Source organism: Macrobrachium rosenbergii, chromosome 11 (genome assembly GCF_040412425.1).
Source record: "Macrobrachium rosenbergii isolate ZJJX-2024 chromosome 11, ASM4041242v1, whole genome shotgun sequence".
NCBI lineage: Eukaryota > Metazoa > Arthropoda > Malacostraca > Decapoda > Palaemonidae > Macrobrachium > Macrobrachium rosenbergii.
The window spans coordinates 35,205,617-35,230,616 of record NC_089751.1 but is presented as its reverse complement, the minus strand read 5'-3'; the positions used below and the strand labels follow the sequence as shown (position 1 = coordinate 35,230,616).

Here is a 25,000-nt window from a genome sequence, read left to right as displayed (position 1 = left end):
AAAAGTTCGCGTGCTTGCATGTGAGCACTGACAATTACATGGGCTTGTTTGTACCCGTTGCAGAGAAGCTCCTCGTCACCGTACTCGTGCCCAGTCTCTGCTGACATTAATTTCTACCAGAAGACTGAGATGCCCTTCTTCACCTGGGGGAGATTCCACCCAGCGTTAATCGTCAGGGTAATAAGACAATGGGAAAGGCTGGGAAAGACTCCCCTTGCCGTGAATCACGACTTGGAGGAATTCAATTTCTTCCGGCCGTTTCTCTGTCATTCGTGACTTGTTTGCCTCGCAGTTAAATATCTGTCATCAGATGCTTATAATGATAAGGTTCTTGATGAAAATCATAATAGTAATAATATGATGTGTGTGTATCTGTCTACTGTATGTCATAATAATAAATGCGTATATAATGACAGTTGTGGTATAGATAAAAGTAACGTTCATAAAAGCCATAGAAAAGAGCATTAATCAGATTTTACATATAGAACTTCACGAAGCAGGTGTGGTAATGATATTAATAACATTTAAAAACAAAAGGAGAAAAAAAGCGTTAATCAGAAATTAATAATTTTACGAAAAACGTTCTAGAAAGGCATCTGAACGAAAGTCACATTTCTTATTACCTAGTTGTTTCTGAGCGTAACTAACCAGCTGGGCATTCCATTGCCTGGGAAACCCGTCGATCGCTGCAGTTAAATCTTGCCTCCAAGAGCGAGCCTGTGAAAGATACGGCGGTGGGTCAGGAGGAGAAGAAAAAGTAGTCTTTCCTCCAGGAATGCTGAGGAAGAAAGGGCGAGATTTTTGTCAGAGAAAAACTTGGGACCATGAGGGGAAGTAATATCGGAAGAAGAAAGTGCACGTGTATTACAGATGTCCCTGGAAATTTACGGAAATTAGGTATTGGAGAGAAAGATAGAGAGAGAGAGAGAGAGAGTAGTTTAATAAAAAAGGTCACATTCCAAAAAGCCTTTGATACGATACGCACAAAGGCCTGTTCAGGAAGGAAGCTTGACTTTCAGGTCCGGAGAGTAATAATAGTAGTTATCAAACATTGTCGGCATAACCCCGCCGGAGGAACCCGGAACGATCAGTTTTAAAACCAGGTATTGCTCAGGGAAGTTGTGAAGAGCGACCTTGTATTCGCTGAGGAGGATGGCAGATAAAGACAAAATGGTGGGAAAACCTAGGCGCCAGAGAAGGGATGCCGGAGACCACAGGAAGGTCACTCAAGGTGAGGAGTCTGAGTTAGGTACTGGAAGGTGGCAGTCGAGCTGTGGAAAGGGTGAGTGCTGGAACTGCAGGTGCATGGAACGATAAGCTGCTGCCGCCGCCTCCTGCCTGCATTGCTGTCGCTCTTGTGTGTTTTAGGCTCTGAAGTTGTTGCTCCTTCTGAGGAGCCGTCGTCGTCGGCCACGTTGCCTTTTTCTTATAAAACGAACTTGAAAGATTACTTGCGTATTCATGTTGTTTTCACCAAAGAAAATGACAGAACTTGTTGCTGAGTAACCTTATTTTGAAGAGATCTCAACGCATCTGTTACAAGACAATTTCGATAGGAAGCAAATCTGGAGATTTTCTGGTTTGTTTCGTGTATAAAATAAATAGGAGACTGAAAGAACAACCGAACCATACTATAGTGTTGTGTCAAGTGATGATAAAGTGAAATCAAAATCTGAAAGAAATTCGTTATTGGCTTGTTTCTTTCAAGAAATGTTTGTGTTTACATTCCGCTCCGAATACGTTTAGAAGAATCTTTTTGATATTAGCAGATAAAATTTCGAAAAATTAGACGAAAACAAATCGCCCAGGTTATTTTGGACGAACGAAAGTTTTTCTGTGTGGTACCAGTTAAAAGTAGTTTCAAGAAGCTTCATCTCCGGCAACTTCAGAGTTCGAAACTGGTTTGGATACATCATGAATAGGTGAGTTTTTTGCACCACAATGAGATTATCATTTGAGTTGATGAACCTATGCTAAGCAAGAAAATTATTATCTACAGTAATGCTATTCAGACCCCTAATTTTAGAGTCCGTGCAAACGGTTATAAACCCTCTTTCTCTCTCTCTCTCTCTCTCTCTCTCTCTCTCTCTCTCTCGTATCCTGGACGATAAACTTAGCTATTAAAATGTTTACATGAATAAAGAGTACAGTCTTGTTGCATTTTTGAGCGGCCTTTTGTGCAGGTGCCTGCATGTGCTTGTGTGTTTGTGTGTGCATGTGTGTGTGTGTGTATGTCTGTGTATTTGAGTAAGTGAAAGAGAGGCGGGGGGGAAAGAGAGAAAGCTCTCGTGAATTGCAAATAGTTCGTTTTCCAGATGTTGACTCAAGAATTCTAAAGTTTGCCAATATCTTTTCATCAAGAGATGGAATGACCCGAAGAATTGAAAGTGGTCATGCATAAAACATGACCTACCACTACTCACTCTCACGAAGAGTTGCATTTTCTGGTGCTGATATCTCGGTAAATGTTCTTGGGTACAATGAATTGGAAATGATTGACTGGAATAACAAGAATTAATGATGACGGACTATATGCGGTTAGTCATAATTATATCAAACCTAATTTTAATGTGTGTTCGTTTATGGTATAGTTGTTGAATATCAGTTAATTCCAGTTTCGATGGTTTTCTTATTAAACAGTTGGGAATTGTAAGTTACTGATAAATGATTTATTGTTTCTTATATTGTCAAATCCGTATCTCGAAGCAGCATTAAGGTAATCGAAGGCTATACTCCCGGAAAACCACTTTCATGATTTGGTGATTAATAGTATTATATTTTATTTTTACTTTGTATGATTTTGCGACGGCTTTAAGGTAGAATATTTGATATATACAAACATGCAGTATATAAGTATTTTTTTCAACATTAAACCTTTTTCCCTAACAGGGGGTAACTCGAGAGTAAAACTATACAGTGGCCTCGTCCACATTCATATTTGAATTGCTGAATCGTTGGATAATCATGTGTAGTAAAACTTCCACAACGTTAGCATATATACAGTATACCCACACACACATACATATATATGTTGTATATATATACATAGATATATATATCTATATACTGTATATATATATATATATATATATATATATATATATATATATATATATATATATATATATATATATATATATATATACGATGAAGGAGATTAGAGGCAGGAATACGATGAGATACGCATTTTGTTTTAATCCTACGTTTCGTGACAACATCGCTACATCTTCAGGGATTTTCTACAAAAACGTAGATTAAAACAAAATGCGTATCTCATCGTGTGAATAAGCGCCTTGCGCGTCTGATCTGTGTTGTGTATATATATATATATATACATATATACACATATATATATATATATATATATATATATATAAATATATATATATATATATATATATATATATATATATATATATATATATATATATGTTGCTTTTTCTTGTGTGATTAATAAGTTGGTATTTGTAGAAATATTTTAAAGAGTTCAGTGATTTTTTTTTATTTCTTCGCTCTAAGAATTTTACGATAGATGTAATGGCCCTCAATTCTGATGCCGATTGCACCAACTTAATCGAAAACCTTACCTAAACAGACGGCACACACACTGCCTTAGAATGCCATGCAATTTCTTCTTGCTAGTGAATCTCAGTGAAATTGTTCCGTATCAAGAGGGCGAGTCTTGAATAAACCATGACGATGTTTATGTCTCAAAGCGAAAGTATCCTGTGTTGCTATATTAGTGCTATAATTTGTATAGTATGAATGTATTGATAGATTTTATACTTCATAATGTTGAGAGAGACAGACAGACAGACAGTTTAGTAAGGAAAAGGCCTTCTTTATTTAAAATGTGGGTATTTTAAGTTTCGTTTTGCCATCTCTTTTGTTCCTACTATAATATGTTCGGTTTTTCTATACATCATGCCTCATTAAGTTCAGAGAGAGAGAGAGAGAGAGAGAGAGAGAGAGAGAGAGGGCCAAAGGCCATGGATATTTTGAGCATCCTTCCAAGTTGCAGTACTTTTCTCTAATCGTCTTTGTATATGAAAAGATATTCTCTGTTTTATTGTATAGCTTTCGCGAAGCTGAAATAGATATTTGCGCATTTGAAGACGGAGAGAAGACGCTGTTTTAAAGCGTCAACCTAATTAGAGTGGGAGAGGTCAACGACAGGTAGCAGAAGAAGCAGGTAAGATATACGAGGAAATGCCAGGCGGGAGACAGGCGCTCCCAGGGTTCAGCTGACCCTAATGACGTCGTAATATTATATATAACCTTGGAGGTTAACCGGACGACGGGGGAGGCGTCTGACGGACGCCAGATATGCTGTTTCCTCTGTCCATTATCTGTCTGCTCCCGAGATTCCATTGAAGGTTCTCTGTGATCTCTCTGCGATGCGTAATGGTCTCTCTGTCTCTCAAAACGTTGCACGTCCTTAAAACAACAAAACTGGTTAGTGAAGTTTGATAATGTTGGCAGTATCAAAGTTCATTCTCGGCAGTAGAGTCTCTCTCTCTCTCTCTCTCTCTCTCTCTCTCTCTCTCTCTCTCTCTCTCTCTCTCTCTCTCTCTCTCTCTCTCTCTCTCTCTCTCAATACGTTGCAAGTTCTTGAAACGCCAAATCTAGCTGGTGAAGTTTGATAATGCTGGCAATTTTGTGCAATACATTCATATCATTATGGTTCTCTCTCTCTCTCTCTCTCTCTCTCTCTCTCTCTCTCTCTCTCTCTCTCTCTCTCTCTCTAGCAGCTTAGATCATCTGGCAACAACGAGGTTCATTTTCTCCAGTAGATTCTTATCAATTTGGCTCTCTCTCTCTCTCTCTCTCTCTCTCTCTCTCTCTCTCTCTCTCTCTCTCTCTCTCTCTCTCTCTCTCTCTCTTACCAGCTTAAATCATCTGGTAATCCTCCCGCCTTAGAATTAAACTTGTGTAATGGAAAGAGCGAGTGAACAAAAAGTTGTATTACTACCATTTTTTTGTCATTCTTATTTCATCGTGAAGCCTGTAATTTGCGAGTTTCCGGGTTGGAATTACATGCTACTGACAGTTCCGAGTTAGCGAAGATTTACTCATGATACCAAGTTCCTTCATGTTAGTTTTTGTGATTGCGTATTTATGGCTTTGTGATTGTTCGTACACACACACACACACACACACACATATATATATATATATATATATATATATATATATATATATATATATATATATATATATATATATATATATATATTCACACACACACACACACATATATATATATATATATATATATATATATATATATATATATATATATATATATATATATATATATATTCACACACACACACATATATATATATATATATGTGTGTGTGTGTGTGTGTATGTGTGTATATATATATATATATATATATATATATATATATATATATATATATATATATATATATACGTATATATACACATTTATCACACATATATATACATATATGTTTGTGCGTGTGTTTGCGTGTATTATTTAAGTGTTGATGTACATATGTGTATGTTTGTTTGTTATGTATGTATATAATTTTCTAAATTTCTGCATCTCGTCATTAAGAAAATACAAGTTCAGTCCAGGTCGCATTCAAGAAATTGGAATAAAAAATTTACTGCCGGCGCATTTCGTCCCATGCATTAGTTAGCATTAAGGCCACATCTTTTAAGACTCTTGGGTCGAAGCTCAGGAAAGGATCTCCTTTGGTGATGTGCTCTCAGCGGCCTCAGTACCTAAGGGCGTCCTCTTTGCTCTCCCGGTCTTCAGGCCGGTCGCCGAGATGAGATTCTGCGTAAAGCTTCAGTGGGCATTCCCAAAGGAAAATGAAAGTCAAATTGTTTTTTCTTCTTTTCCTCTATCGTTTTTCAGCCTTAGGGCGCAAGCAACGGAAGAGAGGAAAGAGAGATAACGTGGAGCCTTTTTGCAGAGGTTAATTCCTTTTAAGGGCGGTGGAAAGGAGCTTAATGAAAGGAAAATTGAGAGATTGTACTATTTTTATGTACGTTGAATTGGAAGCACAGTTCGCTTTAGTATGTGTTAAATAACACAATATGAAGAGAGGAATTACTTGTAAATTCACAGTACATAAACGGGTAATTTTTGTAATTATTATTAGTTCAAAAATTATTGTCATGCATCCTTTTACGAGCAGAGAATTAGGGGTACCTGACAAAAGGATAAATGACCCAAAAATGTCTCATTCAACGTAAAATCGCATAGTTTTCCATTTTAAGAGAACACGGTGGGTAAAAAATAAGCAGACCGTACATTTTATTGAATTAATCGTTGCTCACATCCCATGATGATCTGTCACAACATGCATCATTGTAATCTCTGTACAGCATAAAGATTAGTTGCGCAAGGAATTTGTATTCAGTGTTGTGGTGTTTTATCTGAAGGAATTACAAAAAAAATATTTAATTTTATAATCTTTTAGCAAGTGTTTTTTAGCTGCAGAGTGGACGATTATCTTAAATGAGCCAAGAGGCATGCCGTTTAACTTGTATCATTTTCGCATAATTTTTTCTCTACGTCAGAAATCTTCGAACAAGACTTCAAAGAACATTGAGTATCGTCCTGAAGAGACGTTAATGCAGCAGCAGTGGGCAGCCTTGACCGCTAAAAACTGTTGATTTAATGGCGACCGGCACATTAATCGTTTTGTACATGTCGTTTAATCCCTTGTTGAATTGTCGTTGATCAGGGGTCATGGCCGCTGTCATTCAGTCTATTTAAAAAATGTTGAAATCTTCCTTGTATTTGTTTCCACCCTTTTTTCTGTAACCTCTATCGTTCCTTTCTTTGTGTGTTTTGTAATAGAAGGTATGCTTCATAACGTATAATTAAACCGTTGTATGTCCGATGGAAGCTGGATGAAGGAACGTGTCTGGAAATATCCAGTTTGCTTGTATCGCACGCAATCCCACGCCCATACTCACTCACATACACTCACACACACACACACACACACACACACACATATATATATATATATATATATATATTTATATATATATATATATATATATATATATATATATATATATATATATATATATATATATATATATATCCTTTCATAGGGACCTCAATTATGAGGAAGGTTCAAAGGAGATTCTTTATTTCTAAGCCTTCAGAGGCCCGTCTGCCTGCATGTTCAAGGAACCATGTATCTCCATCCTTGAAGATGGAGGCATACGCGGCTCTGAAAGCTTGGAAATAAAGAATCTCTGTCTTCTAAAACCTTAAGTATTATCGAGATCCTCTGCGAAAAGTAATAACATTGTACACAGTGAGTTTGTGTTGTTGATTATATATATATATATATATATATATATATATATATATATATATATATATATATATATATATATATATATATATATATATATATATATATATATATATATAGCTTATAGAAAAAGAGAAATGGAGGGAGAGATTTATAATGGTTTATTGAAGACTACCCTTAATTTTGGAATAATGGGTAAAAAATAGCTAAGATTCTCTTATTCTAATTTTGGTTGTTTCTTTTTACAGGTAAGGCTTTGAATCTCGTCGGCGGTTGGCTACAGTCAGCGCAAAACAAGGTATTTGTGTCAGTATCGGATGTTTTATACATTTCCGTCTGCCTCATTTAGGATTCCTTTCTATCTTCATGCATCTAGCTGGAATATTGTTTAGACAAGTTTTTTCTCAACTATGAAACATTGAACACAGCAGTGAGTAGAAGACTCAGCTGAAAGATGTAGGGAATGAAAAATTAATAACTGAAAGGTCGTGAATAATGGGAAATGATGCTTCTCTCTTTTATGTCAAGGAAGTACTTCTTATTACTTTTATTATTTTGAAAATGAACCATATTTATTTGGAACAAACCCACGGGCGCCCTTGACTTGAAATTAAAGCTTCCAACGAATGTGGCGTTCATTTGAAAGAAGCAATGGAAGGTAATAGGAAATACAGAAGGAAGAGATCACTTATTAGAAAAGAAAAATTAAACTGATAAATAAACAGGTAAAAGTGTAAGAAAATTCTTAAAATACAAGAATTGCTTTAGGATATAATGCGTACATCTTCGCCTGAACTTTTGAAGTTCCAGTTGCACATCCTCAGGGGAGACTGTTCCAGTCCAACTGTGTGAGGAATAATCTTGGTTTAACCTCATATTCTCTCCTTGTTAAATTCGAGTTTCCTTGCCTAGTTGAAGGCTGTTCATTTATCAGTCCCGAAGTAGGTTCCTTCATAATTCTGAAGGAACTGCCTGATGAGCAGGCTGCAATCCTAAGTCGAATTTGTCGCGTAATTGTTAATTCCCACTTACTTTTCTTTGTGGCAACATGCGCTGGTTCCTACTGCTGTACTGTTGTTCCAAGTAATGATGTTTCTGCTGTATTCACTTTTTCAAATACTCTGAATCAAAGCTCTTCTTGTATATTACTACTATGGCCTCCGCAAGGCAAGGCAAACTGGGGACACTTTTCATCTAACGACGTCTGGTCATCTTTTGTGCAAGACCCCGAGTGAAGTATTATCGTCGTTTTTGATGCCTCTAAGCCAAGGCATTAAAAGTCGTTTTTAAGGTTCTATCAGTCCAGCTTCCGTTTTATAATTTAGCATCACCCTCAATTGTACATTTATTAATACAGTTTTATTTAACGGTTATTTAGCTCAGGTGTTGTTATTTCTGTATCTGGCTCTAATGACTAGCCCATAATTTTCCAGTGTTTTGTAAATGAACTCCTACGGTCTGCCTTCTTTATCTATGACTTTTGCAGATTTCTTTAAAGGTTTCAAATATTGTCTACGTTATCAGTTTTGCCCCCCACCCCACTTTTGCTGTTTTCAGCTTCCATCCTCTGCCGAATCGTTCTTTCTTATGCAAGTTCTGGTTATCAAAGCAATTCGGGAGTAGGGGGGAAGATTCAATACTATAGTCAATTATTTTCTTGTGGGACGCAGTCTTTGATAGTTTTTGTTGCTACTTTTTCATAGTTTTTTGCTACTTTTTCATAGTTTTTGTTGCTACTTTTTCATAAGATTTTTGTCTTCTACGGAGCTGAAATACAGTTAAGTATTTCTCTCCACATTCTGAGTTTCCCGATTACTCCACACTTGACTTGTCTGGCTCTCGTTTTCAAATTTAGACTATATTTTTACCGTTTATTATTTTTCTTTTCCCTTTACACGCATGTAACATAGGATCCTTTGTCCCGTACCATTAACCTTCACATTGGAAGCTTAATAGACAGTTATTGGTTTCACAGAATAATGTTTTTCATAACACACTGAACTCTGTTTGGTTTTATGCACAATTTTTATTTTTTTATAACAGTGGTTTTGTAAAGTTTTTGTATTTGCTTTCATCAGAAAGCAAAGGATACTTCCCATCGGTGACTGTTGTAATCATGATCATAAAAATCTTCCATGGTAATTTTCATAAGAAAAATAAGTATAGCTTAGTTTTACCAGATCACTTAGCTGATTAACAGCTCTCCTAGGGCTGGCCCGAAGGATTAGACTTATTTTACGTGGCTAAGAACCAATTGGTTACTTAGCAACGGGACCTACAGCTTATTGTGGAATCCGAACCACATTATAGCGAGAAATTAATTTCTATCACCAGAAATAAATTCCTCTAAGTCTTCATCAGCCGGCCGGGGGATCGAACTCCGGCCCTAATGATAAAACCAGTAATAATAAGTATTAGTATTAGCACAGTACCCTTGACCAGAGTTTAATATTATTGTTATTATTGTTAACAAGAGAAGTAGAAGTGTTATTTTCTCAAGTACACTTGGACGCATGTTGTTGAAGAGGGACCAGAAAAGCCTTCGAAACTTCTAAGAACATACGACCTAACGGTGCTTCAGCAAGGTCATATGCCTCCTTACTAGGAATGTAGTCAGAGGTTGTGCAAGTTTCATGATTCTGTGTCTTTTTTTTTTTTTTTTTTACCTCGTGCTGGGAAATCCAACGCCCTGTGTATGCATACGTAACACGTTAAGTGTATGTCAAGTTTTTTATCGTATTAATTACAACACACACATATATATATATATATATATATATATATATATATATATATATATATATATATATATATATATATATATATATATGTGTGTGTATGTATAAATTATATTTGTTGTCTGTTTTTTCATTATATTTATATATGATTTATACATATATATATATATATATATATATATATATATATATATATATATATATATATATATATATATATATATATATATATATATATATATATATATATATATATATATAATATAAAATATATATATAAAGAATACCTGCGTGAATATCTTTCATGTATTTTTCCAGCGCAGAGTTCACAACCTACAGCATGGTAAAACTGGTTTTGGTCTGTATATATTATCGTTATCTCTCTAGCTGCCACTCTCCAATGAAAAGAAGTAATTAGCTGCTTGGTACACGGTCTTTTTGTTTGCGAGATTTATTCAGGGGATGCTTAGCATGCTGAGAAGATAGAAAAACCGCAGTGTATTGAATAGGGAATACTGATAGGAAGCTTTAACTATCCTACTCCGCGCTTATTTTGTTGCTTTTGAGTTTAACAGTGGATTGTTATCATTTCTTTTAAGTTGATTTTTTTAAATTCTTATTTTCTTTTGGATTTGTAAAATAGAGTCCATGACTTAGTATCTGGAAGGACTGAGTATCTGAAAGGAATCATAAGTGAAAAAATAAATGCTTCTGTGACAAATGGAATTTAACGGAGAGCCCAAGATCGTTATGTACTTGCTCGTTGAAATCTCTGAGGCTGAATTAGGAAAATTGAGTTTTGTATGCTTTCTCGTGGATGTTTGCCCCTTTGACTCAGCAAGTGTGTTGCCATGTGAAACTCCATGCAGCAGCACACATTAACGCCCTTAAATGATCATGCAATATTGGGTTTCTTTCTTTCTATACAGCTTTATCTTGCTTGTATTTCTGTCTGAGGAAAAAATTTTATATATATCCATATATGCTTTATATATATTTATATATATTATATATATAATATATATATATCATATATGTATTATATATATATATATATATATATATATATATATATATATATATATATATATATATATATATATATATATATTTATACATATATATATGTGTGTGTATGTGTGTGTGTGTGTGTGTGTGTGTGGAGTCGACACAGCTGTGAATAAGCAAGAGGATTAGCTGAGATGAAACCAAATACCCGATAGCTTTATTAAGGAAGGAGTCAGCTCTCTCTCTCTCTCTCTCTCTCTCTCTCTCTCTCTCTCTCTCTCTCTCTCTCTCTCTCTCATTTCCCAACAACAGCTTCTTGCCACAGTTAAGCATCTAAGCTCCGGGGCTCCCTCCCACTCTTTGTCACGCCAACACAACAACGCATCTTGGATCCTCGATTCGTTGCATCACTTTGCTTCTCGAGGGTCATCACGTGAGATTTTATAACGTCTCGGCGAGGCTCAGCTCTCCTCATAAAGGAAGATTTAAGTGCCATCTCCTCTTTATTAATTTTCTCGTTTTGACGTCCTCGCGTATGCTTGTTTCTTGACGATTCGAAGCTGCCTATTTTGGAAATGCTGCTGCTGAGAACTCATAATAATAATAATAATAATAATAATAATAATAATAATAATAATAATAATAACAATAATAATAATAATAATAATAATAATATTATTATTATTATTATTATTATTATTATTATTATTATTATTATTATTATTATTATATTATTATTATTATTATTTAAGCTTAAAGAAATTATCATACGTGTGTCAAGAGTCCTGAAGCCCGACTGACTTTCTATATCCATAAATCACTAAGATGTCCATTTCAACATTATAATTGTTTTTTTTTTACTTCAGTGACTCATTATGAATTCTTTTATGAACGTCGTCATATGAAACCTTCTAGAGTGTTCTTACGTGAATTGTACTAAAACAACTTTTGACTCAGACTTGGCTCTGCCATTCTGACGTGTGTCATCGCTGTTTGTGATGTGGGTGATGTAATGTGATGTTATTTCTTGGTGTGTCAAGTGCACTGCTTATGCGGTTGGTGATTTATGTCGTTTTCTTTGGTAATCATAGCTCTCTCTCTCTCTCTCTCTCTCTCTCTCTCTCTCTCTCTCTCTCTCTCTCTCTCTCTCTCTCTCTCTCTCTCTCTCTCCACAACGGCCATTCGAACGTAACGTGCGAGTAAGTGTTATTTCGTGAAGTCTTATGGTCAGAAGCCCAAGTCGCTTCGCTGCTCTTTGGAGGTGATGCATTAAATGCATACAAGCAAACGCTTACGCAGACTTGCGTACATTAAAGATCGTGACAAGCTTATATTTTTATGTTTACAGCAAGACGCATATGAAACTTTGTAGAACGTGGCTTAGAAACTACGGGGAAAAAAGGATGTTTTTTTTTCAGATTTGCTTTTACCTTTCCATTTCTTAGGATGTTTAATCTTTTACCTCAGCAGTGTAATTCAAACCATAAACTCATGCTAACGTTATGTTGATATATAGACACACAACCTTCAGTAAAATGACTAGACCCAATACTAAAACTTTCATCTCATGCTTTTTAGAAGATTGCTTGAAAACTGGAGTGTTCATTCATTGTTTTATTCCCGTGAAGTAGGTCAGTTAACATTAGATTTTAATCCTCGACGTTCCATTCATGTAAACAGAGCGAATGTGAGAAAACCATTTTGATTTTTGTGTGGGACAGCTTGGGTGGTGGGAAATTGTTCATAAATTTTCTCTGGATTACATTAAACAAAAATGAATCAAGTTTACTACCAACCGTGCTGGTATAACGTAGTTATATCCAGTCTGTTTAAAGTTTTGTTTGGTTGGTATCCAGTGGATAATTATTGTTATTAGTGTATCTGTCAATTTACAAATTTTTCAAAAAATTACATATCATTTATTTATTACTATGAAATGATTGATCAGATCGAGAGTGACAGACTGCACAAATTATTGATGATAATAGGCGTCATTGTTATTTCAGAAGGATTGTATGTTAATTTTCAAGTGAGTATTTTTAACGGCTTTAGTTCTCGTTAGTCAGTTTGTTTATTTCTTATACGAAGGTTTTCAGGTTACAGGGGAAATGGCATCCTGAGATTAATAGCAAACCCGACACAGAAGTGGTTTAGCCTGATTACCCTTGATTTAAACCAGCCTAACCTGTAAGCGTATTCTATCACTAGCACAGTAGGCAAGCCTGTTTGGTAGGTGAATAGCATACTGGCTTAATGGGACTTTTGTTACTTTGTCACCAGATGGATAACTTGGCATTATTTATTTTGATGACTGGGAGAAATTTGATGATTACTTTTATTTTACCATTACCACCTCCACTTAGCACATTGTTTGGTATAATTGTATCCAGTTATGACCAAGTCAGTTGTGTTTGAAGAGCTGAGAAATACACTTGACAGTGTTGTGTTGTAAAGCCACGATGTGCATCGTGCCATTAGTACTCTCCCACACTTTTTCATGCAGTTTTCCATCAATTTTCCATCAAATTATTCGCTTTAGCAAATGAGATAATGGTATTACATATTTGCTTGCCCATCGGACTCTGAGCTGTAAACAAAGTTAAAATAATCTTTAGGTTTATTGCTTGGAGAAATGCACAATATGTTATCACTTTATTTTTCTATAATACTAATAAAAATTATCTAGAAAATACCCGTAGAATGGCTGAAGCCCTTGTTGTAGCTACACTCATAGTTTATGGGATATGTACTCTAAAGACCATTCTGCAGGTCAGAGTTCACAGAAATCCATTTGAGACTTTTTGTAATTAAATTTAAAAATATTTCATTCTGTAGTTCTGGTAACTGAAGGCAATTTTTCTTAAGGGCTAGGTTCGATGGCCTATGTAGTGACATAGGTGATAATCTAGAATTTCTTCGACATTATCAGATTTAATAAAGGACAAAGTTCTGTCATTAATATGATTGAAAATATCAATAACGGCTAGACCATTGGAGAAATGCATTTCTTCTTACTAGGTAAACTAGGACTAAACATGAAGCTTATTAAAAAAGATAATTGAAAACAATCCATATACTGATTTTGATTAAGCGAAATGCTGACTTTTATATATATATATATATATATATATATATATATATATATATATATATATATATATATATATATATATACACACATATACATACATACATATATGTGTGTGTTTATGGCTGTAGGTATATATTACTCTTGCGTGATTAGGCACAGACAGATAACGCAAGTAGTATTGCGGAATTTTTTGCTAGCACTATTCTACAATTGTGATGGCAGTTTTGAAATTGTAATTAAGAAACTGTCATCGTTACACTCGTTTGAGTTTAGAATCCAGAGAAGACTACGAAAACTGAAAAGAGTGATTACATTAAAACGCATCCGAGTGGTACATATTACAGTGAGGATGATAAACATTTTTCCTTTACTTCTGCGTCATAATTTTTTCGAAACTGAATTCTGGTCATGCCAGAGAAAACTAATTGAGTTGTCGATGAATTAGGCAGATAGAGAAAAGTGTTAGCAGTTTTTTTATTGAAAGCTTACCCTAGTCTTTAGGGAATTTTTTTTTCTCAAGGAACAATAAGGAATTCTAGTGAAACTTATCTTTGTTAAGAAAAAATTCGTTACTTTTCATTCGTGGAAGCTCAGGGAATTATGATTTTTTTGTTCTTATCTCTAGAAAAAATAAGAGGGATGTCACGGTGGTTTGCACCATGACAGATCACGAGGAAATAGCTACATTCTCTAGAGGTACCGATTTGGAAAATCAGGAATTATTTTTTGGATTGCGTGCCATGATGGTAAAGCTACTTTAACGCCGGGGATATAGTTTGTCATCTGAGTTTTGATAATACGAGAGTTGTTCATGAATATGCTGTAGCAGTTTGCTAACAATTGTGTTGCTTTAATATTCACTATATCGAGAAACAGGTAGTTTTTTGAATATGAAATGGAATATAATGGTTAGGGCAAAGGCCAAGCGATGGGACCTATGAGGTCATTCAGCGCTGAAAGGAAAATTGAGGAAAGAAAAAGTTTTAAAGGTGTATAAGGAGGAAAACCCCTCCCGTTGCCCTACGAAACAGTAGTTAGGGGAGGTTGGAAAGTAAGAGGAAAGAAAGAGAATATGAACGGAGGTACAGCAATGGAATAAAAGGAGTTGTAGTTAGGAGCCGAAGGGACGCTGCAAAGACCCCGAAGTAATGCCTACAGTGCACCACGTGATGTACATGGAATGCACTATCTTCCTACGGGTGGATAGTTCATGGAGTAGGTGTAAAGAGGGAGATTGTATGGAACAGGTGTAAAGAGGGAGATTTTATGGAACAGGTGTAAAGTGGGAGATTGTATGGAACAGGTGTAAAGAGGGAGACTGTATGGAACAGGTGTAAAGGGGGGTATTGTATGGGACAGGTGTAAAGAGGGGGAACATATCATGCGGAGTGTGTTACATTAGAGAGATTTTAGGTTAAACCAAACTCATTTTCATGGGGGATCAAAACCGGCCGAGTTAACTGGCATGCTGTCATCTGGCTTCAGCATGAATTGATAAACTTTTGCGGGACCTTCCGAAGGAAAATGAATGTTTCTTTCGTTCCTTTGGTTCACATTTTGTCTACGAGAAGTATCTGGCGCTTGGAATCGTGTATTTGATTTGTGAAACTATTATTAAAAGGTCAAAATGTCAAAAAAGAAAACATGTCCAAAACTGAATATATATTTTAGTGATAAATACATATATATGTGTGTGTGTGATTAATTACAAGTATAGTGTATTTGCTTTATCTGCCACACAATAGACAGCTGAGGCAGAAATTCATCCCATTGTTATTAAAATACAATAGCACTATAGTACGTCATAGGGCTCTTAATTAATTTTGTTATTGTAGGAAAATCGCCTTCTTGAGGTAATTAGCAACAATTTGGTAAATCCAGACCTGCTATCATATAGCTGTTAAGGCCGTTTTGTAGTGAAGGAGCCATTTCAGTTTTTGCGGACTGTCTCTCCCTCTCTCTCTCTCTCTCTCTCTCTCTCTCTCTCTCTCTCTCTCTCTCTCTCTCTCTCTCTCTCTCTCTCTCTCTCTGTATCAAGTAACATATTTTCGTGACATCATACTCTTTTGATATAAGGTAGTCAGATCCTTCAATAATCAGATAAGTTCATTTTTGTACAAGTATTCCGTGCTGTATGTAGTGTGAAATGTTAGTTGTTTGTGAGGCAAATGATTTTTTGTCTATGTTTAAGTAATCAGGTGTTAGAAATTCCTTACTCCATATCAGTATCTCAAATATGTTATACGTACGTCTTATTGACAAGATTGCTTTTGCTGGAAATTTGTAGGTATCATGTTAGAAACTGAGAATTTTATTGCCTATATATATATATATATATATATATATATATATATATATATATATATATATATATATATATATATATATATATATATATATAGAGAGAGAGAGAGAGAGAGAGAGAGAGAGAGAGAGAGAGAGAGAGAGAGAGAGAGAGAGAGAGAGAGAGGTATGTTTGTAATACAGTACTTTTGTGAGTCATATTATTTTAATATTATCTGAAATCTTCATCTTACACACGGATTATTGGTTAATATCTGATCTGTGAATAATGTATAAAATAATTGGGGGCAAAGTTTCTTAAACCATAGACAATGTCAGTTCGTTTTCATGCATTCCAGGCTTCCTTGCCTCATATGTGCTGTAAAAATATTTTTAAGGACTTGCATGCATGCAAACACACACACACACACACATGCATACATATATATACATGTTTGTGATTGTGTGTGTTTGTTTATTTGTTTGCCTGCTTGTTTGTTTATGAGTATGTTTACATGCACTGCATGTGTAAATGGAATAAAAAAAATACCCAATGCTTCTTTTCCAATTTGAATATCAGAAATTTAGATCCCCAAAGCTTTTAATTTTAGGTTAGGAGACGACGTACTTTTCCCTTTCCTTAAAAAAAAAAAAAAAAGTCCAGTCCTCTAAAAAAATAACAAGGGAAATTTCGTCATGAGAGCGGTTTCGTCATTGCAGTAGAATTGTTGAAAACCGGGATTCATTTGAGTCTGGAATTAAATGCGTAATTCGTCCATATTCGCTCTGTGTTATTTGCTCTGGAGGCAATGTATTGCTGTTTTGTTTGTCGTCATGTCCAAATAAATTGTAGCATATTGGCTCCCCTGTATTTGTTGGGGTGTTTGCTTGGGAAGTACAGCATAAACAAAGGGAGATTGCATTTGTTTAATTAATGTTCCGTTTTCGTGCAAATTTGATGTGACAAACATTTTTGTTTTTTATTTCTCAACCAAAGCCATTAGTTTCGCACACGTACTCCTATTTATAGTAAGGTCTTTGACGGGACATGGCCAAGTCATAGGGCAATAAATTTGATCGTATGTGTGTGAAGAGATAAATTCTCCCCCCACCCCCAACCCGCCCGCGTCCTCCTCCCCCTTCTGCCGTCACTCGGCCGTACCCGAGCAGCTGATCGCTTTTGGTACCAGCGCTAGGACGGAGATGAACGGAAAGCAATGGCTGCTTGGTCATTTTTATTTGATATTTTGGTGAATGGATCCGAGCCCATGCACATATCGCGATTATTTTCCACTATAGTTTAATCATGTACGTTTTTTTTTGTCATATATATATATATATATATATATATATATATATATATATATATATATATATATATATGTGTGTGTGTGTGTGTGTGTATATATACAGTATATATATGTATATATATATTTATATATATCTATATGTATGTATGTATGTATGTATGTATATATATATATATATATATATATATATATATATATATATATAAAAGAGAGAGAGGAAGAGAATGTCAGTTGGAAATAAGTAGATACTTATCTGTCAGTGCTTTGGATCTTGAAAATTTCCGTAAATAGCTCTTTCTCCTGTGCAGAAACGAAAAACGCGAGTTGCACATCTCTATCGGAAACCCCTGTTTTTTAATCAAGGAAAGAAAGGCTTTCGACCTTCATATTATTCTGTTGCTGATTAACTGTATGGATATAGTTTTTCAAAATTTAGTATTTTTGGTAAGGCATCCTTCGTGAATTATTATGACGTTTTTCTGCCACATTTTTATTATTTTTTATCAGGTCCCTTCGTTTCGAAATCTGATTGCATGTTCCAACAATAATGGAATGGCATGTAAAATTTAGGGCAAAGGCCAAGCGCTGGGACCTATGAGGTCATTCAGCGCTGAAATGGAAATTGAGAGTAAAAAAAAAAAAATTTAATTTGTAACAGGAGGAAAACCTTGCAGTTGCACTATGAAACAGTTCTAGTAGAGGGTGGAAAGTAAGATGGGAGAACGAGAATATGAACATAGGCACAGTAAAAGGAAGGAAAGGGCTTGCAGCCAGAGGCCGAAGGGACCCTGCAAAGAACCTTAAATTATGCCCACAGTACACCGCATGAGGTGCACTGACGGCACTATCCCCCTACGGGGATGTTCCAGCAATGATTATCGATTTTGTGTTCCAAAAGTCGTACTGAGCGATAAGAAATTAATACAAAATAGCCAGAACTTCGGGAACTCGACTATAATTCCTAAACAGTTCCGAGACGCCACTTCTCCCCTCAATTGGCATCCACACTGAAGAGATGTAATGTCTCGAAACTTCAGGAATTATGTCCTGTATCTTGTATCTGAATCCCCTTTCACCTGACTCTTGGTTTTCTTCTCGCTGAGACTCTGTATCTTTTATTAATGCCATGCGTGTTTCATATCACCACACGGAGGTTCTACATGGCCTGGGGAACACGGAGATACCTTCTAAAGCCTCAGGCTCGGAATCATCAGAAGCATTATGAGTGACTTTAGTGCCGCTTTCATACGTATCAGTCTGGGATTCTGGGTGATCATTGGTAAATAGGAATGCTCTCTCTCTCTCTCTCTCTCTCTCTCTCTCTCTCTCTCTCTCTCTCTCTCTCTCTCTCTCTCTCTCTCTCTCTCTGCTAGGAGTGTAAGATCGTGAATGGAAATGGTAATATTTGGTCGATTCGTGGTCTCTGATAAAGCAGCTTCCTAGCACTGTTCTGTTTGAAAAGGGAATTAGTATGCAGAACTTTTAATGTAACCTCTAAGATTTTTTATCAGAAGTCACACGTAACGTATATTAACATTTAGGTGAAGGTGAAATTCTTTTCGTGTGCTTTATGGTTAATTAAAGATAATTTTTTGTCTATTCGTGAACCGTACCATGTATTTTCCCTTTGCACTTTTCGCTTAAATTAGAAAACTGAATTCTAAAATCTTAAATGATATATGAAGAAGTTCTTAGGTTACGTATGAGAAAAATATTGTTTACAGAAATCATATCCATATAGTTACAGTATTTTTCTAACTTACAGAAATGGTATCCACGTTGGCGTATAACGCGTACTTATTTGCGTTGGCGCTAATACATTTCCATGTGAACAAGCTCCTTTAAAAAATCTTGTTCTGAAAATGGTTTGGTTTATACATTGTTTATTTTTATAGCATATTACTTTTCTTGAGGCTAAATTTTGGTGTTGATTTTCATGGGAATTTGATTTAACGTGAAGAAATAATACATTTACTTTGTTATGAATGAAGGACGACTGAAAGCTTGCGTAATTAAAAACAGAAATTAACCCTACAGTATTTGGTCCTTTTAAGTTGAGTAATGTTAATATTGTTGCTGTTGTTTTTGCTGTTATCATCATCATCATCATCATTGTACGGAACATTAGTGATGATTTTGCTGTTACTGACGCCGTCGTTGTGGTGAAAATCATCATCATCACCATCGTCATCATCATCATCATCATCATTCGTCGTAGAAGTTATAACAGTATTTAGTAGTAGTAATCAGTATTATTTAGAAAAGGTAATACCGTCTGAAGTAGACCCCTCTAAATTGATGAATGACAAAGATAAAAGAATTAGATTAACAAAGTTATGTTAAAAGCTACAAAAAATAAATCATTGGTCTTTATCCAGAAAAATTTCTATGTAGAATTAAAGAACGCTGTAGTTGCAGAGCAAAAGGAAATTAGAATTCTTTTTTGTTCCTTCGTCTTCGGTGCTGATTACTGTCATTAAATTTTGGGATAGTTTTTCCTGCATTAATCTTTTTAATGATCTCTTGCTCTCTTGTTTTTCATGAGTGTCTTAACGCAACGGCGCTTGCTCTCCAGCGCATTTTGAATTTGTGTTCTCTTTTCAGAGGTGATTAAACGCCTCATTTTTTTTCTTTTTTTATCTTTAATGGGACGACCAAAAACAAGGTATTATCACTGCAAGAATACTTTAGCTTAAGTGCCGCTAAACATTTGTAGTTGCAAATACAATGTTTGCCGGCAAAACTTTTCAAGGTGCTCTTGGCAGTTAATTCCTGCCAGGTACCGTCTGAAAAATTTCTCTCCAGGTTTCTCTCGATGCTGTTTGTTTTACGTTAACTTATTGGGGCTCTCTTTTCTGAGTTAGATAGATAGATAGTACATACATACAGATACATAGGTACATACATACATACATTCATACATACATAGAAGGGTGAGAGGGTGTATGTTTTTCAAATAAATGCGGTGTTTCTGGAAAGCGAAAAAAGTGACTGCAGTGAGATACCGCAGTCAGATTATGTAAGAACTGATCTGCTAACATTTTCCATCACCTTTGGGCGCCTGACAAAGAGAGAGAGAGAGAGAGAGAGAGAGAGAGAGAGAGAGAGAGAGAGAGAGAGAGAGAGAGAGAGAGAGAGAGAGAGAGACATCGACGGTTGATATTGACAACAAGCCGTGTTAAAGCAAGTTTGTTCCTGGCCTAACAAGTAAGTAGCTAAGACGTTAGCACATCTCCCTCATCGGTAAGGGGATCGCAGCATCAATACAGCAAGGAGAGATCACAGCACGTGATCACAGCATCACACTTGCTGCGTTTCTCATTACTTTGCAAACTGATGATGGTTGCGTCTGTTCTGAAGAATTAAAAAGGATTTCTGATTTTTCTCCAGCGAGAAAAAGTTGAGTGAAGTTCTAAATATGGAAAGAGATATAAGCAACATAGCTGTCATTCAGTGATGTATTTTCTCGCAATCTCGCTCTCTCTCTATATACATAGTATATACATATATATATATATATATATATATATATATATATATATATATATATATATATATATATATATTATATATATATATATATGTATATATATTATATATATTAATACATATATGTGTATATATGTGTGTGTGTTTAAATATATTTAAATATATAAATATATATATTTATATATATATATATATATATATAATGAACAAAAACACACACACACACACACACATATATATATATATGTGTGTGTGTGTGTGTGTAAACATATATAGCAGACCCCAGAACCCATTTACAACTGAATGAACCTCAGATCTAGCAAACTTGAGTTTAGGTGTATACTACTCAGCCACGGTGCCCATTTTTACGCATTAAATACTGGCTTGAAATCGACCATATTCCGTTACTGGTCTATTTTCATGATACATTGGAGCTAGTTCCGAGTCCATTCAATCTCCCTTTTCCCCTTTCGTATGTATATATATATATATTTTTTATCTTTCCTCTCATCCTCTTGATCATCGCAATCCATCAGAAACCGACGCCAGTATTAAACCACGTCTGAATTTCATGATGCAGGGAAGAAGCCATTTACTAAGCCTTTCGAATTGAAGCATCGAGTTGTGGGAGGAAACGGAGTTGCTTGGAGTGAGGGATGGGGTTGTTGGGGGTGGGGGAGTAGTTATCAGCGTGGGAGGAAGTGAAAGGGAGTGAGGAAAAAGAGGAGACGAGAGAGAGAGAGAGAGAGAGAGAGAGAGAGATGAGGAGGTGGAGGAGGAGTAAGGATGAATGGGAGAATTGGTAAATGAGAAAAGTTAGATGATCATGTTAGCGCTCATTGTCGTGAATAGGATGTGCGTGGGTTTATTTGCCCATCGTGACTAAATACTTTCATTTTGTGCCCGCTGCGCTCTCTCTCTCTCTCTCTCTCTCTCTCTCTCTCTCTCTCGTAATCAGTATATAGTACGTTCACATCAGGTTTATCTATATTATGCAATATGCACAAATAGCCATATGAGAATGAATTCTTCAGTTTTCTTTATACTGGATAGAGAATACAAGGGAACAATCACTGGTAAATTCATCCTTTAAATGATGAATCAGAGATGAATGTCTTTCATCTGAGAACCTGAGCATCATCACCCGCTTCATACCATTTCCAGAGAGAGGGCTCATCAGTAGCGCGTCACCCCACCTAGGCACACACTATTCAGTTTGCCTTTTAAATTGCTCTGGCCCTTTCACTTCCTTTCACTTCCAACGCCTCATTCATCCTTTTCAGCCACTCGGTCTTCTTCTCTTGTTCCCTCCCAATACTTTCGAGATATTTTATCCTTTTTTCCATTCTCTCCACATGACCGAACTTCCTCGAAACAAATTGGATCATCATTTCACGTATGCTAACATTTGTACCAACCCACTACATCTCTACATTTCTGACCTCTTCATCTCTTCTTACTCAAAATATAGTATAAAGAAAATAGTTTCAACTGATTTCCTCCACTGGCATTCACATCCACATCACTTAGTAAAGGAAAGTTGACCCGAAAATCCCTTCAGTGATCCCGCATTTTTGTTCCCATAGCGCTTTGCTTATCAAAACCTTTCGCAATGCTATTTTCATCCTTTGTTTGCCTGCTTTTTATTTCACGACTCATACCTCCATTCTTTACATGTTCGTCCAAATACCTCTTTCAGTCTACCATACTCAGTTATTGTGCCATCCTGTTGCTTCATTTTGCTTTCACAAGAACTCTCAGTCCTAGCAACTTTTCTTCACTGTCACCAGTTATCATAGCGTCATTGCAATTCTTAGCCACTTCGTCTGCAACCCGCATTTTTAGTTTTCTGTAGAAGATGACTAATGTGCTGGCTTTGTCTGTCCGTCCGCACTTTATTCTGCCTGCATTTTTTCTGTCCGCACTTTTCTGTCCGCCCTCAAATCTTAAAAACTACTGAGGCTAGAGGGCTGCGAATTGGTATGTTGATCGTCTACCCTCCAATCATCACACGTACCAAATTGCAGCCCTCTAGCCTCAGTAGTTTATATTTGATTTAAAGTTAAATTTAGCCATAATCGTGCTTCTGGCAGCGATATAGGATAGGTCACCACCGGGCCGCGGTTCTTACAGAATTATACCAGCGAAAGATACATCTATTTTCGGTGGCCTTGATTATACACTGTAGCGGCTGTACAGAAAACTCGATTGCGCTGAAGAAATTTTGGCGTATTTTATACTTTTTTTTTTATCTCCCAGTCTTGCACGCACTTCCGTCAATGTCGTTGTCCATATGTGTAAACAGGTACCGCTATCGTCTTGATAATTTCAGATTGTGCTCATAAAGTTAGCTTCTACGTCATACAGCTTTACAACCTGTCCACATCACGCCTGATTAAGTTCTATGCACACACGTTTGTATATATATATGTGTATATTATATATATATATATATATATATATATATATATATATATATATATATATATATATATATATATATATATATATATATATATATATATATATATATATATATATATATATATATATATATATATATATATATATATATATATATATACTGTATATAAATACATATATATATATATATATATATATATATATATATATATATATATATATATATATATATATATATATATAATCACCATTAAGCCGTTTTATCTAACAGTAGCTGACACTGGGAAAAATTATGTCACTTTTGGTTGCCCTTGTAACTCATCAGTGGAGGATGAATTTATGTACTATTATAATGATGTTATTTTCTCGTTCTTGTCAACTTGTTATGCCATTATTATTATTATTATTATTATTATTATTATTATTATTATTATTATTATTATTATTATTATTATTTCAAGGCCAAACAGATTTCCAAATCGTTTCTATATTTGGTAGGTGAGCATGTTTAATTTTTCTTTTGTATTTCAGTTTAAACTCCATGGTAATTTTCCTTTATATCAACGGAGAAACATTAGGATACCTACCAGCAAAAGGCAGGTAGATAGCGGTGCATATTGTAACCTTTGGCTACCAACTATATCCGTAGCTTAAGAGTGTGTTAAAGTTGTTGATTATCATATGGAGAGACTTTAAAGTTTTAAGTGACTAAAAGTAAAATGCGCTAAGTTTGTGAATTGATATAAAACGATGATTAATTCAGTTATTGTAGATTTTTCAGCATACAATTCTTTTAGAATTTGAGTACCTTTGATTTCTGTCAATGTTTTTATTTTCATTCTCTCATGAATTATTGCCTAGTTTGTTTTGGTTTGATATATATTTATTATAAATCCGTTTGATGAATTTTTTTTTACCACTTTTGAATGTCCCTAGGAAATCTTTCGTATATTCATTTTATTATTATTTTTGTACCAATGAAATCCGTCGAATGAAAAGAGAGGAGAGCCATCCATTGGCTTAGACGATCTTCACTGTAATTCATCTGTCCTCCATAAAATCTCGGCGATTTTTGTGTATGAAAAAGTCCTTAAAAGTATCTGTGGCTACACTGTGTGTATCTTTATGCTACCGGTTGTGTTTCTGATTCGTTCATGCGTATGGAAGTATTTACAGTGCCAATTTAGCTTCAACTTCCTTGATCAAAGAATTTAGAGACACTATATGGTGTTTACTTTAAGTTTTTTTTTTTTTTTTTTTTTTTTTTTTTTTGTCTATTACAGTCATCCTATTTGACTGGGTGGTTTTTATAGTGTGGGGTTCCGGATTGCATCCTGCCTC

At 35.3% G+C, this 25,000-nt stretch overlaps 1 protein-coding gene across 2 annotated transcripts in view; it reads left to right on the top strand.

The window, feature by feature from the left end:
- The window catches only part of LOC136843323 (chymotrypsin-like protease CTRL-1), a 451,535-nt gene that overhangs the window by 311,820 nt on the left and 114,715 nt on the right, over positions 1-25,000 (top strand). The window contains exon 1 of one of the 2 annotated variants that reach the window (XM_067111597.1): positions 1,262-1,922. The exons of the other annotated variant lie outside the window; for it this stretch is intronic. Coding sequence (XP_066967698.1) covers positions 1,915-1,922 — 8 coding nt within the window. The 5' untranslated portion in view covers positions 1,262-1,914. Of the gene's footprint in view, positions 1-1,261; positions 1,923-25,000 lie in introns of those variants that run through there. 2 annotated transcript variants of the gene reach the window in all.